This window comes from Halichoeres trimaculatus, unplaced genomic scaffold (genome assembly GCF_033239565.1).
Source record: "Halichoeres trimaculatus isolate MK-OKI-2021-1 unplaced genomic scaffold, fHalTri1.1 fHalTri1_scaffold_17, whole genome shotgun sequence".
NCBI lineage: Eukaryota > Metazoa > Chordata > Actinopteri > Labriformes > Labridae > Halichoeres > Halichoeres trimaculatus.
In genome coordinates this window covers 22,572,602-22,591,028 of record NW_027437195.1, presented here as the reverse complement: position 1 = coordinate 22,591,028, position 18,427 = coordinate 22,572,602, and the positions used below count along the sequence as shown (strand labels likewise).

At 41.5% G+C, this 18,427-nt stretch overlaps 1 protein-coding gene across 1 annotated transcript; it reads left to right on the top strand.

Annotated features, from left to right (window-relative positions):
* The first annotated feature begins 294 nt into the window (after positions 1-294).
* Positions 295-17,026, top strand: tyro3 (TYRO3 protein tyrosine kinase). Its single transcript, XM_074691814.1, has 19 exons — positions 295-697; positions 2,963-3,146; positions 5,321-5,421; positions 5,639-5,809; positions 5,989-6,075; positions 6,238-6,353; positions 6,457-6,637; positions 8,297-8,439; positions 8,604-8,742; positions 8,828-8,951; positions 9,115-9,209; positions 10,614-10,709; positions 10,872-10,952; positions 11,064-11,156; positions 11,231-11,352; positions 11,479-11,588; positions 11,686-11,845; positions 11,950-12,086; positions 13,379-17,026. The coding sequence occupies exons 1-19, from the start codon at positions 631-633 to the stop codon at positions 13,827-13,829; spliced, it is 2,658 nt and encodes an 885-aa protein (XP_074547915.1). The 5' UTR covers positions 295-630; the 3' UTR covers positions 13,830-17,026.
* Positions 17,027-18,427: the final 1,401 nt, after the last annotated feature.

Sequence of the window (18,427 nt, the reverse complement as noted above, 5' to 3'; positions counted from 1 at the left end):
AACTGAATGCAACGAAACATTCAGTAACATAAAACTCTTTGAATAGACACAGTTGCCACCAAAGTAAGAGCATCAGATAAACTTGAGATACAGGGATAAATAATGAAATATTTGTTATTCACCATTAAAATTATACTCTGAATAACAAATGCCTCAAAGTTCCGAGTAAATTTCAACTTTCCCTATTAAACTGTCTAATTAACAACTACTTTCGGTGATCTAAAACAGTTGCTGATCTGTGCTTTTATTTTTTAGCTACTTCCGGTGTTTTGTATTCATGTTTGTATGTGTTGGTATTGCGGTCTATGGTGTGTGAGTGTTTGTGGCTTCACTTATTCAGAGGAAAAGGGATGCGTGAAGAAATGCGGCGTGAAAACAAAGTTATTTGAGTGATTTTTTTCTTCCGGAAACAAACTCTGAACTTAAGCCATTTTCAGCCCTTCTTCTGAAACGATCCTCAGAGACAGATTTAACATTTATTCCTCGCTTTTCCCGGAGGACCGAACTGTTTGTCCGGCTGGAAATGAGGCTTCAGTGAGGGGGTAGGGAACCGATCCAAGCCGAGCCGGGCCGAGCCGACCCGGTTAATGTGACTGAGAAACACTTATATCCCCAGGCAGAAATAATGTCATGATGAAGCTGATTCTGTGGATTTTGGTGTTTTTCCTCCGGAGTTTGGACGGAACCTGTGATAGCGGTGAGTTGATGACAAATACGCCTTTTTTTGTTTGAGGTTTGGTCTCATTTATCGAAGTTAGCTCGTGGGACACGATGTGTGTGTCTCAAGAGGGTTAACGTGACAAGGGAAATGTTTTAAACTTTCATTTACAAGTTAACACTCGTAAATCTGAAAAAAAAATCCCGACGAGCCTCTCGTTTGAGTAGCAAGTTATCACTTAGATTTCAGGTTCGGTGTGAAGCACTTTGAGTCTTTAGAAGCTGAAACATTCTCATTGAATTAAAAGTTTCATGCTTTATCTTCACCGAACTCACCAGAAGCCTCACGGGAAGTCAATGAATCTAAAATAATAATGTGCAAGTGGAAAAATACCTCAAACAAACTCGAGTTCCTTTATTTGTTAAGTTTCTGAATGGACATTGGTTCGGGTCTCAGCGAACAGTTCAACTGTTCTCATCGGGCAAAGTGCAGCTCCAAGAGCTGAAGTTATGATCCCAACAGGTATGCAGCCCCAGTTTACCTCAATTTTAGGACATAAATCAGCTGGTATGCTTAGTGACTTCTAAACTACACTGCATCAAACTTGAGAGAAGTTATTTATTCTAATTATACCAAAAATCTGGAAAAATAAAGTAAGTAATAATATTTTTTTCCTTCCACTAAAACGGAATTCACTTAAAATCAATGAAACAGATAATAATTTATACTTGACTGTGAATAACTTTTTGTCACTTCACTTTACAAGACTTCATATAGCCTATGTTTGGAATCAAATCAATGAGACACTCTTTGATAACTCATTGAACTGCTTCAAAAGTATCACAGGAAGACAGAGGATTTGTGCAGTTTTACTTCCAAATAGAGTCTTCGACACTTTGAACAACATTCTGCAGACTGAGGGTCAGAGGTCACATCACATCTAGACACCTGCTCCGACTGGAGCTTGAGGTCACTGACATGAATCTGATTTAATAATAATAATAATAATAATAATAATAATAATAATAATAATAATAATAATAATAATAATAAAAGCTTAAAGACAACATTTTGCAAGATTCATTTTTGCTTTTGTGGCTTCATTTAGAAGAGAGGGCAAAGGGAAAAAAACAGGGAGGATGAAGACAGAGGAAAGGACAAAGAGTAGGAGAGAGGATAGGAAAGAAGATATGAAAGAGGATAAGACAAATAGAGGGTATGACAGGGGAAGACAGAAAATTATAAAGAAAGGATTGGGGAGAGGAGAGAGGATAGGACTGACAAAAGGGTAGGGCAGAGGGAAAGACAGAGGATAAGACAAATGAAAGGGAAAAGAAAGAGGAAAGGAAGGGACAGAGGAAAGGCACAGGACATAGGGATAGAAGATAAGACAAAGGAAAGGAAAAAGACAGAGGATAGGGAAGGGTAAAGGGCTGTTTATGAGTGTTATGGGTAATGCAGGTGTGTTCTTATTCAGGTGCTGAAGGCTTCTTCAAAGACTTAATGCAGCACTGACCTCACCTCTGTCCCAGCATGATAATGTCTCAAGGTTTACATCATCAGCTGGGTGTACAATGTTCAGTGATGCAGTGACCTGATGTAGCGATGCTCTTTCTCAGATTCAATTTCAGTTCACAACTGCTGACATCGACTCTTATTTCCCAGAATGCTATTGCTCACAGAGTTTGATTTCAGTCTGTAGGAAATAGATCAAGATGAGCAGATCTCTTACAGTTCATAATGCAAAATATAAATGGATTAGCTAATGTGATAAAGTGATTTTTTTCCAAGAAAACGTAAATAGTTTTATGAATCAGATCAGTAACTAGTCAATTATTAAACATATAATTAATTAGTAATGAACCATTTCAGATCAAAAATCGTTCATCTGTTGGTTTGATGACATTGATCAGAAACAAGGTAAAGCTCTGAAATCTCAGAATTCTCCTGTTGACCTGCCCTAACTTGTAACCTTTCAATGGGTCAGTAATAAAAATTTACAGTTCCTCGAGTGTCCACTTGGGCTGGCTGCAAAAAAATTGGACACACAACAGAAATCCAATCAGTTAACAGCCCTAAAGATTCTGAAAGAGGTTACAGTTTTTGGTTAAAGGTGTGGCTGTCTTGACTTACAAGGCAGGTATGCCATAGCTGTAGCATTGGAGGACAATTTGTATATTCATTTGAATTGCGATCTCTGATAGATTTTCAGTTTTTGGGGAATGAAAGTTGAAATTATTGTTATCATTTGATTCTTTATTCCCATGCTGATGGCTCTGCCCCCCTCTACGTCTTCTCCTACAGGTGTGGTTTTTACCAAGCATCCGTCCAATCAGACGGTGTCACAGGGGAATGCAGCACGGCTCGGCTGTGCGGTTCTCGGCGTTTCAGATCCCGATATTTTTTGGATAAAAGATGGAAAGAAACTCTACAGCATGGATCAGATGTTCATCTCGCTGGGAGAGACGCACTGGGAGACATTCCACAGGTTGATCAACACAACAACAAATCAACAGAGACACAGAAACACAGCAACTAACTAACAAAGCAACCCAGAAACACTGCATCTAACTAGCAACTAACCAACAAAGCAACTTAAAAACTCTGCATCTAACAAGCAACTAACCAACAAGCAACTCAAAAACACAGCAACTTACCTGTGACTAACTATCAAAGCTATTTAAAATCACAGCAACTATCAAAGCAAATCAGAAACCGCACCTAACCAGCAACTGACCAATCAAGGAACTCAGAAACACAGCAACCAATTAGCAAAGCAACTAACCAGTGGAGCAGCTAAGCAACTTGAAAGTTTATTAGCAGAAGAAAGCATCAACAGAGAAACTCATCAAAAGAGCAATTTATCAGCAGAGCAACTTAGCAACTATTCAGCAGAGCAACGAGGCAATAAACTGCAAAGCAACACAACTAAAAAAGCATAGCATCTCTACAACACGGCAGCTTTCCGGCATAGCAATGTATAAACACAGCAATTAATGAACAGAGCAACTTGACACAGCTTGACACAGCAACAGATAAGCAACTAAGCAAAAAAAAGCCTTTTTAACAACACAGCAACTAATCAGAAACGCATCAAAGCAACTAACCAAAAGATCAGTTTAACAACGCAGCAGCTAATTTGCAGAGCTACACAGCCGTAAACAGCCAAACATCAAAACAGCTAAATAGCAAAGCTATACAGCAACTTGTCAACAGAGCAACTTATCAACAGAATGGTATAACAAAACAGCTGCACCAACTCAACACAGGATTTCATTGGTAGCGCAACTTAAAGCCTTTAAGCAGCAAAGCAACAGAGAATTTTTTAACGTCACAGCTTATCAACCAAGCAACTTATCCATGCAACAACTTTACATCACAGCAACTTAACCCCACAGCACTAACCACAACATGATCTCCTCACATAAACACAACACTCAGCTGATCTGCTCGTCTTTAGAAGCAGTTTACTGTCACCCAAAGAAAAATCAAAGCTAAGCACTGGACTGAGAATCTTTTATTGACCAGAATATCATTCACTTCACAATAAAAGCCCTCTGACTGCTTGACAGCTTCACAATAAAAGCCCACTGACTGCTTAAAAAAGCCCCCTAAGTGCTTAACTATAAAACCTCTCTTACAGCTTCACAATAAAAGCCCTCTGACTACTTGAGTGTTCCAGATAATGTGTGATTGAACTTGTTTGTGCTGAAAGTTTTCAACTTGAGTTTCTTGAAATCTGTATTTTTTTGGATCTACAACATTTTTAGGCAAATAAAAGTTTACGTCGTAAATACTTTTCTGCATCATTATAACTTTTTATATTGAAACATCCTAACACTCGTCTTGTTTGATATCTTAGACTCATAAAGTCACTCAGATACTCTTGAAGTGTAGTTACTGTAAGGGGGCGGGCTCTGTTTCATGTCCAAACAGTAAATACAGACAGAGTTTCTCTCTGCGTCACCTCTTCCTAATATTCTTTAAATGATATTTACTTTTAGACCAGTGTAAAAGCCTTCACATAGATTCTCGTTCTGAACTTCACTTAAAGACAAACCTCTGTGTTTCATAAACGGCTTGTCGTGGGTGTTCAACCTGTTCTTAGCTGCAGGTGTCAACACGTCTTGTTTGTGTCATGTACCCTTCACCAGTCTCTGAGCTAATGCAGCTTTCAGTGCATTCTGGGTAACACCTGGCACCAGCTGGGCTAGAGGTACCTCACATCTGTTATTATGCCGCTGAGGATCTGTGTCTGGTGTACATTAGTTCCTGGGTCCAACTGAGGACCTAATTTTAATATAGTGTAGTTTCTGTGTTGGACTGAGGGTCCAGTTCTGGTATAGATCAGTTTCTTGATCCAGCTGATGGTTCATTTAGACTAACTTCAGGGATTAGATGTAGGTCTGGTTCTGGTGTACAGTAGTTCCTGGGTCCAACTGAGGGTTTGATGATAGTTAAGTTTAGTTCCTGGGTCCAGCAAAGGCTCTGATTTTTGTTTAGTTTCCTGGGCTGGATGAGAATCTGATTTATTTAAGTCTTGTTCCTGGTTCCACCTAGGGCTCTAGTTTTAGCTTTACATTTGAGTTTAGCCCATGATCTGATTACAGTTCACTACCTAGTTCCAGCTGAGGGAGTGTTTCAATGTGTTCTTGTTTGCAGTGTGAAGTCAGTCCAGCAGCAGGATGCGGGTCAGTACTGGTGTGAGGTGGAGTTCCATGGTCTGACGTTCTCCTCTGAACGAGCCTGGATCACAGTGGAAGGTGAGGAACCTGAATACATTGTCTGTTTGCTGCTTGAGAATCAGTCTTTTCTGAGGGGGGTAATGTAGCAAACTCATCAAAATAAAAAAGAAAATCAAATAACCAAATGATGCTGTTTTAGGGTTAGACTTTGCTGCAAATCCACTCAGTCCTCTTCTCTATTTACAGCAGAATTCCCATCATGCTTTGTGTATGAAGCCCTCTTTTCCTCTTGCAGGAGTCCCTCACTTTGTGGAGGAGCCTCAGGATGTTGCAACGCTCCCAAATACTCCCTTTAACCTCACCTGTGCAGCAGTGGGACCTCCTGAGCCTGTGGAGGTGCTCTGGTGGTTGGGAGGAGTTCAGGAGGGAGATCCCAAACCATCCCCCTCTGTCCTTCAGGTGCAAGGTGAGGAGTACATCAGCGGACTATATACAGGCTGGACATGATCATAACACACACTTTAAACTGTTAAATACACACTCAGCAGAGAGTAAAACAGATTTACATTTAAAAGTTGAAAACAAGAAGAGATTTGTCTGTGGTGCTGTTCCCTGACCTGTCTGCATCTCACCTGTCGGTCACAGGTGTGAATAGCAGTGTTAAGTTTTACTGTGAAGCAAAGAACACCAGAGGGATCTCAGTGTCTCGAACAGGAAGTGTTCACATCAAAGGTAAAATAAAAGAAATAGCATTAAAAGCTTCTGTTAGTATTGTATTTAAAGCACTGTTTTGATTCATACATGAAGGCCAGCTGCACCTGTTGTGTTCCACGGCTGTTATTGGTTGGTTGAAGGGGGCGGGGCTTTGTGACAGGTTCTGTTCCTCTCTTTCAGTGTCACCAGCAGCACCTCTAGAGCTGCAGGTACTCAGAATGAATGACAACAATGTTACGTTGTCATGGAAACCTGGATTTACAGGATACTCTGAGCTGTCCAGCTGCAACATCCAGGTAGTTCACATAAACACTCACACATAAAATCACTAATCACACACATACACACACCAGCAAAACTGAGACTATGAACTTAAAGTTTTGCCCCTCTCCTCCTCAGCTGTCGAGGCGTGCAGCCCGCAGGTGGGACCTCCCTCAGCAGGAGGTGAAGGTTCCTCCCTACGTGTATGTTATGTCTAATTTGAGGAGTTACAGTAACTACAGTGCCAGAGTCTCCTGTGTAAACGAGGTTGGAGCATCGCCATTCTCCCATTGGCTGCATCTGCAGACGCCAGAGTCAGGTAAGAGGTGGATTTTTTTTTTTTCTTGAACTGGAGCTCAGTTTGATGGCTGCCACCTGATTATGACATCATACAGACCCAACACACCTACAGTTCTTTGGTTTCATTCAGCAGATGCTTTTGTTTAAAGCAACGTACAATACAAGCAAGAATTTAGACAAAAGAAAAAACCTAGTTAGTACAAGGTACTCTAAGTTATTTGGCTGCTGGTGCTGACATTAAGTCCAAGATTTTGTTTTTAATAATGTAGAATAATCACAATCAATTGCTGCAACAATATTCTTCAACCTTCAAAAACATTCAGTAATTAGTGCTGAAAATTCACTGAGAGCTGGGTCTGACACTTTCTGACTCATTCAATCAAATGACAGAGGAGAAGGGTCAGCTTACGTGCTTAAGTGTTCTCTAAACAGATGAGTCTTCAGACATCTCTTAAAGTAGAAAGGGGCTCTGTGGATTGTTTAGAGTTAGGTAATTCACTCCACTATTTGGGCACAACAGAGGAGAAGAGTCTGGCTAGTGATTTGGAGCCGCGCTGAGCTGGGAGCACCAGGTGTCTTTCACAAGCAGAGTGTAGTGGGCCAGAAAGAGTGTAGACCTGGAAGAGGGACCCCAGGTAGGCAGGAGCCATTCTTGGCATAGTTTTGTAAGCCAGAAGAAGAGCTTTGAATTTGATCTGAGCTGCCACTGGAAGTCAGTGAAGAGTTTTCATTTATGTTGGTCTCTGTCAAACTCACTTTGTATTTAATTCAGCACTTACTGAAAGAAAACAGAATTTTTATTGCCCCTAATGTCACACATATACAAACTTAGCGAACCACAGCACTTATGGAGTCAGGAGGAGGTACCAGGCCATTGTGGCTGTATATGGTTCCTCTTCCAAACACAACAGAAGTTCCTGTTTCTTAAATTAATTAATTGGCGATGTGTCTTGTTTCTTCAGACTTCTATAATCCAATGCATCAAAGACTCCACATAAGATGTTTGGCACTAGAAGAGAAAATTTGGCAAATTCTTCTTTGTTGCAGCCCACATTCTCGGCTCTGCTGCTTATCCCACAAATGCATTCTCCTTACAAATGTGGCACACTTTAAAAAGGAAATCAACAGGCTTTCCAGCAGTATTAGATTTATCACAAAGAAACATTGTTACAACAGAGAAATGAAGCCTGGATGGTTGATCTAGTCCGCTGTAACTGGTGTCACCTGTAGCACACTGATCACTGACTAGTTTGTAAAAATGGATCCTTTCCTGTAGCCACTAAGAGACTCAGAGAGCTGCTGTTTACTCTCAGCTGCTGCTGTGTGTGAGTGTGTGTTTGTTTGTGTGTGTATGAGTGGTCCAGCTGGATGGTCTCCAGCAGATCTTAGTCCCCTTTGTACAATCAGCTTTTGTTTGTGCCCTAAATCTGTCTGAAAGGGACTGCTGTCTCAGTAGCGCCCTCAGCAGGCCGCTTAGTTTGTTGTGATAGAAACTCCATAGAGATTAAATGAAAAGTAAAGACTTCACATTGTTATCATTTTGTATCAATTTCTTTATCCTTGTCATCCTTTTTATCGCTAACTGTAATACACACTCACACAAACACACATGCACAGAGCCTGACATACTCTGTGCTCTGATTGGTGGAGCTGACAGTTGACGATGTTCTGTGTTCAGTTCCCATGGCGGCTCCCAAGAACTTGACATTCATGCTGTCAGAGGAGCAGCTGAGTCTGAACTGGGCGGAGCTGACAGAGGATGAGCTGCAGGGGAGACTGCTTGCCTACAAGGTGCAATGGACTCTGGGAGGTGACGCACAGGTGAGAGCTTGTCACGAAGATGTAGTGATCAAATAATGTTTATCTGATCTGATCTTGTGGCTTCCAAACCATCAACCCTCCCTCAAAGCAGCATTGATAGCTCTGGGTCGCCACTTGGCATGATGGGTCTTTAAGTTTTTCCTCTCTGACTCCTCCGCCAACAGGAGCCTCTACTGTTTAAGGAGAATTGGGCTGAGCTTGCAGGTGGAGGACGCTTCTTTAACTCCTCCTTCCAGGTGTCGGCCTGCACCTCCGTGGGCTGTGGACCATGGAGTCGACCTGTGCTGGTGCTTCCTGCCTCAGGTACAGACCTTCACCTTTTTGTAGGGTAAAACCTCAGGGGACTGTCATGTTCGATTAGTCTGATTGGCCTCCTTCTGTCCCTCAGTCCAGGCCTCTGTGCAGAGGAGCCACATGTGGGTTGGTCTCCTGCTTGGCCTGCTGGTGGCGTCCGTGGTGGGCCTCCTGTTGACCATTCTTGCTCAGCGCCGCGAGAAGGAGACACAATTTGGGTAAGAGAAAGAGTCAAAAAAGCAAAGATTCAAAAATTGAGATGAGCTGTCTGATAAACTAAAACCAAACCAAATGTCTGTTTTGAAGATTTACATAAAAAGCTTAAAAACTGATTTGAAAGTTTAAAATTTAATCTCTTGCTGTCTTTCTGTTTGTCTGTAGTTCTGTCTTTAAGTCTCCAGGTCCTGAGAGTTCAGTTTCCTTCACAGCGGCTCGATCCTTTAATAGAACCTGTTCAGAGCCTCAGGAGTCCACATGTAAGTCACTGAACATCCAAATTTTTAACTTTGAACTAACTCTAAACACTCAAAAGTCTTCAGTTCTGACTGAATTTAAAGCCACTGTGAATGTTTGTCCCCTGTAAGGGTCATCATAGAACAGACTAGAATAGAATAGTATAGAATAGAATAGAATAGAAAATACTTTGTTTATCCCCAATTCAGGACGACTCACAGCAGCAATCAAGAAAGTGTATAGAAAGTGCCAAAGGGTCCATAACATGATAGATGATAACAGCTTGTCCATCATTGTCCAGTTCAGCCAGCCTCCACCTCCACAGGGTCCAGGACTGAGCTTCTTCAGCAGTCTGTTCAGTCTCTGTCTCCTGGATCCTGTCTGCTCACAGCAGGTGAAGCTCTTCCAATGTGGCATTGGTGTCCAGTGTTAGCTCTGTTAGCCATGTCTGTGAATGGCATGATGCTACTCTGCCTTCTGGTATTCCCTCTGTTGCTGGGTTAGCACAGTTCGCTCATCCATCTTATTGGACAGAGATCTTATGTTCTCAAAAATGGATGGAAGGACAGGTCGATGTTGTGACTTCTTGCTTCACACCTGAGAACCAGTGTGTTGTCCTCACCTCCTTCTCACCTTGTGGGAAGACATCAGACCTTGCACCTGTTAGCATTGACATGCCACAGGCTGCTAACAGCTGATTTCACATGTAAACAATGCAGCCATGGTTCTGTGTAGGATCTCCAGATAAACACACCATCAACAAACACTGACTTTGATTTCATTGTAACTCTTACAATGTGCATCATAAACCTGACCAGAAACCCTCCCACCAAAGTTTACCCAAATCTGCTCCATGTACCGAAGCCTCGCCCCTTTACCTGGCTCTTCCCTGAATCCTGTTGTGCTGTATCCAACAGATAAGTCCATCTTTGTTCTGATTGGTTATCTACCTGATGCAGACCTTTGGTTGTTGGTTCAGGTGATAACTTCCTGTGAGCCAACATGAGCTGTGATTGGCTCCATTGAGAACCTTTTGAAGGTTCTGGTGATGTTTCAGGCCGCGGCTCAGACAGACATCAAAGTGTGATCAGCAGTTTGACTGAGAGCGACTGTTTACACCGAACACAGCTGCCTGTATTGATAGATTCTTCTCACCTGTATTTACCTGCGGAGTCTCAGCCAATCAGAAGGGCTCTCTAACTGAACGACAACAATCCACAGATTGACCGTAGATTCTGACTGTTCAGAGGCAACCAAAGACGAGGTCTGAGAATATAAAATATGACTTTGCAGTTTGAGAGATGTGACACAGGGGAATCATGGTAAATGTAGGCTCCAAAAAAAACAGCAGCTTTAATATAAAATAAAGTCTAATCTGTACTGCCTCATTGTGGAATTACAATCTATGTCTGTTTGTGTCCCTCCAGTGGACAGTTTGGGTATAAACGATGACCTCAAAAGCAAGCTGCAAGATGTTCTGATCCCAGAGAGGCTGCTGACTCTGGGACACATGCTGGGAAAAGGTAACAGCACACGTACGGCCATCTATGGACCTTCTGTGGCACCCCCTCGTGAACATCTAAATAGTGTTTGGGGTTATTAAAGGAGCCTGCTAAAAGAGGAGGCTGGGAATCCAACCTCTGTCATATTAAAACCTTTCCCTGTGTCTGTGTGTACCACTCAAGGTGAATTTGGGTCGGTTCGTGAGGCGTTCCTGAAGTCGGAGGACTCATCTGTTCAGAAGGTGGCGGTCAAGGTTCTTAAATGTAAGCATGGCATTTCTTCTTTGTGAGTAATGTCAGGTCTGTGGAAACAGGAAGTGCAGGCTGAGTATTACGTTTTTTAATGAGGTCAAATATGTTGTGTGTGTGCCTCAGCTGACATCACCTCATCAGGTGACATCGAGCAGTGTCTGAAGGAGGCGGCGTACATGAAGGATTTTCACCACCCCAATGTCATCGAACTCATTGGTAAATACACACAACACACATGAGCATGTGTAAGGGTTGCTATTGGTTGATTGACAGCTTTTCCTCTCCAATAGGAGTGAGCCTTCATCGGCGGCCCGGCCAGCGGCTGCCGATTCCAATGGTAGTTCTACCGTTTATGAAGCATGGTGACCTGCACACTTTCCTGCTGCTGTCCCGACTGGGAGAGAACCCCTTTGTATGGAAATATTATAACAACTTTTATACGAATATATTCACTTTTTTAATACACGTTTATAAAGTATATACTGTAAATTTAACTTCATCTGTATCCTGGATCTGACCTGGTACTTCTGTGTTGCAGGACTTGTCCCTGCAGACCCTGCTGCGCTTCATGCTGGACATCTCTCGAGGGATGGAATATCTAAGCAGCAGGAACATCATCCACAGAGACCTCGCCGCAAGGAACTGCATGTAAGATCCGAACTAGCTGACACCACTCACAGTTTTTTTTAGCGAGAGCACTTACTTGAGTCTTGCTTTGTGTGTGTATTTGTGTGTGTTTGCTCAGGCTGGATGGAAACATGACGGTGTGTGTGGCAGACTTCGGTCTCTCTAAGAAGATCTACAGTGGAGATTATTACAGACAAGGATCTGTCTCCAAACTGCCTGTGAAGTGGATTGCTTTGGAGAGTCTGTCAGACAACGTTTACACAACACAGAGCGACGTGGTATACACACACACTCAGACTCTGGCACACAATGTACACACTGTACTATTAAGTGCTTCTGTTCTCTTACTTTGTGTGTATTTGTGTGTGTTTTTGTGTGTTAGTGGGCATTTGGTGTAACAATGTGGGAGGTAATGACTCGAGGTCAGACTCCGTATCCTGGTGTGGAAAACTCAGAGATCTATGAGTTCCTGATCAAAGGAGAGAGACTGAAGAAACCAGCGCACTGCAGGGACGACATGTAAGCAAAACACACACACACACTCATCACACGCATACAGTGAATAAACTCTTTCTGACAGATAAGCTGGTGAAATGTACCAGAATCTACAGCCTGAGGAGGAAGCTGCCTGTGAGGCAAAACCCAGGGCAACAAAACTATAAATCAATCTATATCTGAGCCAGAATCTGAAAAAAAACTTATTAACAATATATCTACAAACACAAATATAGATTATTGTATGGTTTGTATCATTGCAGTGTTGAAGTAAGCTCACCTCTCAGATTCACCTAACCCACACAGGTCTTGAGTGTTTTCATCTTGCAGAGTAACTTTAACTGCTTTCCGGAGAAACCTCTCAGTAAGTTCCTTTCTGGGGTACTGATATGTCAGTCTACATTCCCATGGTGTTTATGACCCAACCTTGAGACAATCTCTGATTGTCATGCTTAGTGAGCCGTGAAAAGCTTGACTGTTTCCAAAAAAAAAAACTTTTTGGGGTATTACTAAGGCTGTTTCCCAAAGCCAAGGTACCTTGCCTTGCCTTGGTCTGATGTGGGCGTGGGGTGGGCGTGGGCAGGCATCCACATCATCAGTCGCTGCCCAAGTGCTGTTCCAATGTTCATGTCCTCCGGAGGCATATGTCCTCCATCTGGTTAGCATGTGGCTAATTGACCAAGGATACACAGGTGTATCCTTCGTTGCCTTGCCATGGCTTTAAATACCCAACATGCAACGCGTGAATCTACAAAAAAGGAAAAAAATGGAAGGAAAAGACGCAACAGCGGAGGCGTGGTAAATTCCAATTTAAATGTAAGTAACAAAATACACCTCTGAAAATAACAACTTATACCATGTCCACCACTTAACTCTTTTGTGTGTCACTCATGTAACTATAATTACTGAGAAGCTGCACCTGCAGAGTGTCAATGATGTGACAATAAAAAAGCAAAAAGTGTAGAAAAGTGGCAAGCTATGACAATATTTGTAGCCGTCTGAGCTCCTCCCAAAATGTGCCTTTGTAGGCTGTTCCATTAGCATCTCCTTTTGAGCAGAGGCAGGACACTTGCCTTGGAGTTGAAGGAAGTGGCTTCGGAGGCACTGCCTTCAAAGGCAAGGCAAGGCAAGGTACCTTGGCTTTGGGAAACAGCCTAACACTCAACCATGCAACGTTGGTGCCTCCAAGATCTACAGGAAAAAGTTACCCTGAGTTTTGTCTTACAGGCAACATTATTTTTCAGGCCGTAGACCTAGTTACAGGCAAAGCAAACCGTCACTTGATGTTTTCTTTTTTTGTTGTTGGTGTTTGTCAGATATGAAATCATGCACAGCTGCTGGAGTCCAGTTCCTAAATGTCGTCCAAGTTTCAAACATCTGGTTGACCAGCTGGAGGCGCTATGGCTCAGCCTTTGCCCTGCTGCGCCACAAAAGGAACCACTGCTGTATGTGAACCTGGAGGGGGAGGAGGGAGAGCATGGAGGAGAAGTCAAGGAGGAGGTGACAGTTGCTGGAGCTCCCAGCTGGAGTGTGGCCTGGCAGCAGCGGGAGGAGGAGCAGCAGCAGCAGCAGCACGAGGAGGAGGACTGGCTGATGCTGGGGTCAGGTGCTGCACTAGCAATTGGAGGAGACTACAGGTACATCTTCAGTCCCCCCTGTGGCCCTCCTGAGGAGGATCAAGGAGAAGGGGGAATGAGGAGGGAGTCTATGGACACCTTACAGGATGAGGTAAAGGATGAAGAGGATGATGTGGTCATAAATGTCTGACCAATCACAGAGCCACTCCTCCTGATACCACCTCATAGGACCAGAGATCCTCAGTCACCTGATCAGAGGGATGCGTCATCTAAGTGTCTGAGCAGCGGCAGGCAGGTGGAGATGGACTGATCCTCTGCTGGAAATACAGTCTTAGAGCTGAAAGTACTTTGATAACACATTGTAACATACACTGTAACACATACTGTAATCAATGAACCTCAGCCTAGAGAACACACTGAGACACAGCTCCTCCCGTCACAGAGACGTATATGGGCAGTGTCTAATGGTACACATAGTATGCAAAATAATTAGCAAACACTGTGGTCAGTATGTCTGTTAGCATTGTAACACAGCTAACTTTGACGTATTGGCCTAGCTAGACTTGCAGCAGGTGGAAAACAAGTTTTTATCAATTCAAAATAAATTCAGGATCTTTGATGTATCAGAGGATCTGGTTCTCACACTAGATTTTGAAAATGTGTTTTACTCTGACATTAATGTATTAGATATAATGTTCTGATTTTAACTGTGAAATGAATTATGTAAATAATGATTGTACACAGCAGAGACAGGAAACAGGGACATGTCTGATTTTATTTATTTTATTAACAGAATAAACATATACAGTTCTTAAAGAATGGAGCAGCACAATGTTTTAACTTTAAATAAAATGTTTCAGATCTAAAATAAACCAGTTTTACACAGAAGTGTTACATTCTTTCTGTCTTATGGTTCATGTCATGTTTCTATATGCCATGAGCTGATACAGAGATCGTACTAGATTATTTTTCTCCCAACCTGATTTTATTTGAGCAGTAAAATGATGTCCATTTCAGGTACTGGTCTAGTTGTTAAATAAAAAGGGCACTAACACAGAACCCAGCCTGGCAGAGAGCAAGGCACAGAGGTTGATAAAAAGGGTGAGGTAGATCAATTATTATTTAAATTTCAAATTTATCTAACAGGAAAACTTCATTGAGATTGAACATTTCCATTTACTAGAGTGTCCTGGCGAAGACCAGCTGCTGCACATCCCAGCAAAGTTGCTGACAAACAACAAATAACTTAGAAAAATATGTCAACATATCTTAGACAGAACAGAAAGTTAGTCAAAGCATATACCAGCTGATGTAACTTCCTCCAGCACTTTGTCTGCTTTAAAACAGAAGATGCATCCAGATTTGAAATATCATAATCATAGGCATAAAAGAAGCTGCAACAAGTGTGAAGAAGAAAATCGTGTTTTATTTCTGAAATAGAAGTCAAGCGACATGAGAAGTTTAAAGAACAGAGATTAATACATTATCATTTCAAGGTGTTTATAAGAAGATACAGGCTCAAACGCAGCTCCCTAACTCATGGTAACAGGCACTGGCTTTGTTTTGGGGTTTCTAAATATCAAGAGTTTTTTTGTTTTGTTTTAATCAGGTTTTACAGTTAAATGTAAATTTCAAACAGGTGTCGCAGTTTAAAAAGCTACATGTAGGGGACACGGAGCCTGATAGTTGGAGAGGAGCAGTAAGTAACTGTATAATACCCATATAAATGGAAATCTGCATTGGGAACATTATGGCAGACACCGTGGATATATGCATTGTAAATAACAGTGGTCCCACAACAGAGCCCTGGGGAACACCGTTTTTAAAAGATTTCTCAAGGTAATGCCCTTAGCCTTGACATACTGATGGAGCAGTAAATTACTGTATCATACCCATATAAATGGAAATCTGTGTTGGGAACATTATGGCAGATACTGTTAATATATTCATTGTAAATGACAGGGGTCCCGAGACAGAGCCCTGGGGAATACCATTTTTTTTAACATAAGATACTTCAATGCCCTCAGCCCCCACACACTGATGGAGCAATACCCATATAAATGGAAATCAGAGTTAGGACCATTATGGCAGATAACGTTGATACATGCATTGTAAATAACAGTGGTCCCAAGACAGAGCCCTGGGGAACACCATTTTATTAAAGATACTTCAAGGTGACGCCCTTAGCCTACACATGCTGTGATCTGTTGGAAAGATAACTGTAATTTTAGTTGCAATAAAGCTCACCTTCAGCCAGTGTATTACATGTCAACTTTTCTTTTTTCCCCCTAACTTATTGATGTAATGACCTGGCTCCTTCGAAGAACTGTCTGTGTAAAAACACATTAGTTCTTGATTCTGAACTTTCGCTGACATTTGCCCAGAGCAACTCCAGTGGAAAAGGGGGTTAAGTGTCATTTATATCATTTAGGTAGGAACAGGTGAGTGATGGATTGGTAACTACTAATACATAGACACATACACATGGGTTTATGTGTTATTGATCATGAGTCATATATTTTACATGATATTCCATATTATGTATCATATAGATCAGTTTATGTATTTTATCATTTTACTATTCATGTATCGTATTGATTATTCAACATGTCAGCTGTTTAAAACATCACATTACTAATCAAGCATCATTTGTAACACATTGTTGATTGTGTCTTATATATAATTTAGTTAATAATGCTATTGTGTCACAAACCTTGTATCTTATAGATGTTCTTACTGATAATATTATTGATCATATATAAAATGTATTATGTTATTGACTGTTTTCCTGTTCTTGCATGGTCTGCGATGTTCAGCCATTATAGCAGGATGATCTGAGGGGAACGTTCATTTTTCTAAACAAGTTGATTGGTTGGTCTAGCTCTCAGTGGTGGTTTCTATTTTATTGCTACATAAATATTCTTTGTGTGATTGATGTTATATCAAGTTTCCACTCTTACATGTATTACATGTGTTATATCACTTGTTACTTTTTAGAGTTTGAATGTTTTTATTCAGTTACACTGGTCCGTCTGTCCTGCTCTCCTATGGTCACACCTGTTGGTCTCAGTCAGAAATGGACACAAACCACTTCCCCATGAAGTCTCCCCCTAGTTTTACTAAATTCAAACACAAAAAATATGAGCCATATACAGGTGTTTGTTGATTGAAAATATAGTAGCCTGTTTATTATACATCAGGTTTAATGTCAGTATTAAGTTAGTTTATTCATTAATTGTTCTGTGTTCAATTATCCACACACACATACACACACCTGTAACCTCTTCCTCTTTCTTTGCATCAAAAGCAATGTATTTTGGGTGCGGAGATTCTTTAACTACTGATGGAGGGCAGCAATTTTATTAAAAAAAAAAAAAATAAAAATAACATTCTATATTAATAGATATGAGGGTGTGCCTAGGTGTGGTCTCTGAGTGACTGTAGCCTCTGAAGGTAACAGCCTCAGCTAAGTGCCATCTTGAGACTGTAGCCACTTGCTTAGTAGAAGGTAAAGACTGTGCACAAGTCACAAATCCCATGTCTGGTCTTGTGGACAAGACTCTGGTCTGGCTCAGCCATCTGTGTCTTACCTGTTTTTACCTGATCTCAGGTAGGAAGTAAAATCTTGAACTAAACTGTGGCTTTTTCCTTGATTTCTTTTTTCAAATCCCACCTGTAACAAAACACACACACATAGACACACAACCTAAGAGTAAACTTTCTTCACTGTAAGACAAGTGAGCCCCAGGTGTTACCCTGAACCACGTGCTATAGCACAAAGTTTGAATGTCTCAGCAGTGAAGTGGAACAATAAGTTTAGTTTAAAGTGTTTCTTTAAGGTAATGTAAAAGTACCTGATACCTGCACAAGTATCACTACATATATCATGAATCCTTTAACCTGTACACTGCCTCCAGCCCAGGTGTTTTCTGTCCCCTGGGCTCCAACTCTAGCGCTAATTTGTACAGAAAAGACATAAGGAAGTATCTACACTAAAAAAGCCCAGGTAAGATGACAGAAACACCTGGGGGCCTGTTTGTCTTCTTTTTCTGTTTATGACGGGTGGCTCACACTCACTTTCAGGTGCATTCCTGCCACCTACTGATGAGTTACCTGAACGTTTAATGGTGCGTTAGATTAAATTTGAAGGGTTGCAAGAGAAACTTTGGCATTTTTTGGGGTTCTGTCATTACAGAGGTGATACAAATCTCACAGGTTACAGTTCCTGTAAACATTACTGACTACTCTTTTTTAGCTACTTATTAGCATTTTTCAAAGCATAAGTAAATGTATGGAAGCCTTTTGGCTTTCAGCTTTGTTTCCAAAACCAGAAACTAGCGAAGCTATAAATCAGTCATTCTGCATTTAAAAACAGAACACAAACAAACTCAAAAGCATTGCAGTACACAGTACATACTAATGTATGCAGTACACAGTACATACTTCATTTATGTATATACGTGGCGGTTTAAAAAAAAAAACTGCCAAATTCTTAGTCTGTGTCAGAGGGAGTCACCATGGCGGCCAATGGCTCTTTATTTAGTGACATATGTAGTGATTCACGACCGCCGGGTAGTGTAAAAACACCACCACATGTAATTCCTGAATTCACTAGTACACGTACTAGCATGTGCTTTGTTATGAAGATGTTAACTGACACCAATATTAATACCAGTGTCACAGCACACTTAAAGCTGTAAACATGTTTCACCTGTAGGTGTCGCTGTAGTTTTGCCAGACCGAGGTGCCCGGGTAACACGGCGTGAGTTAAATTTGACCGATACACAA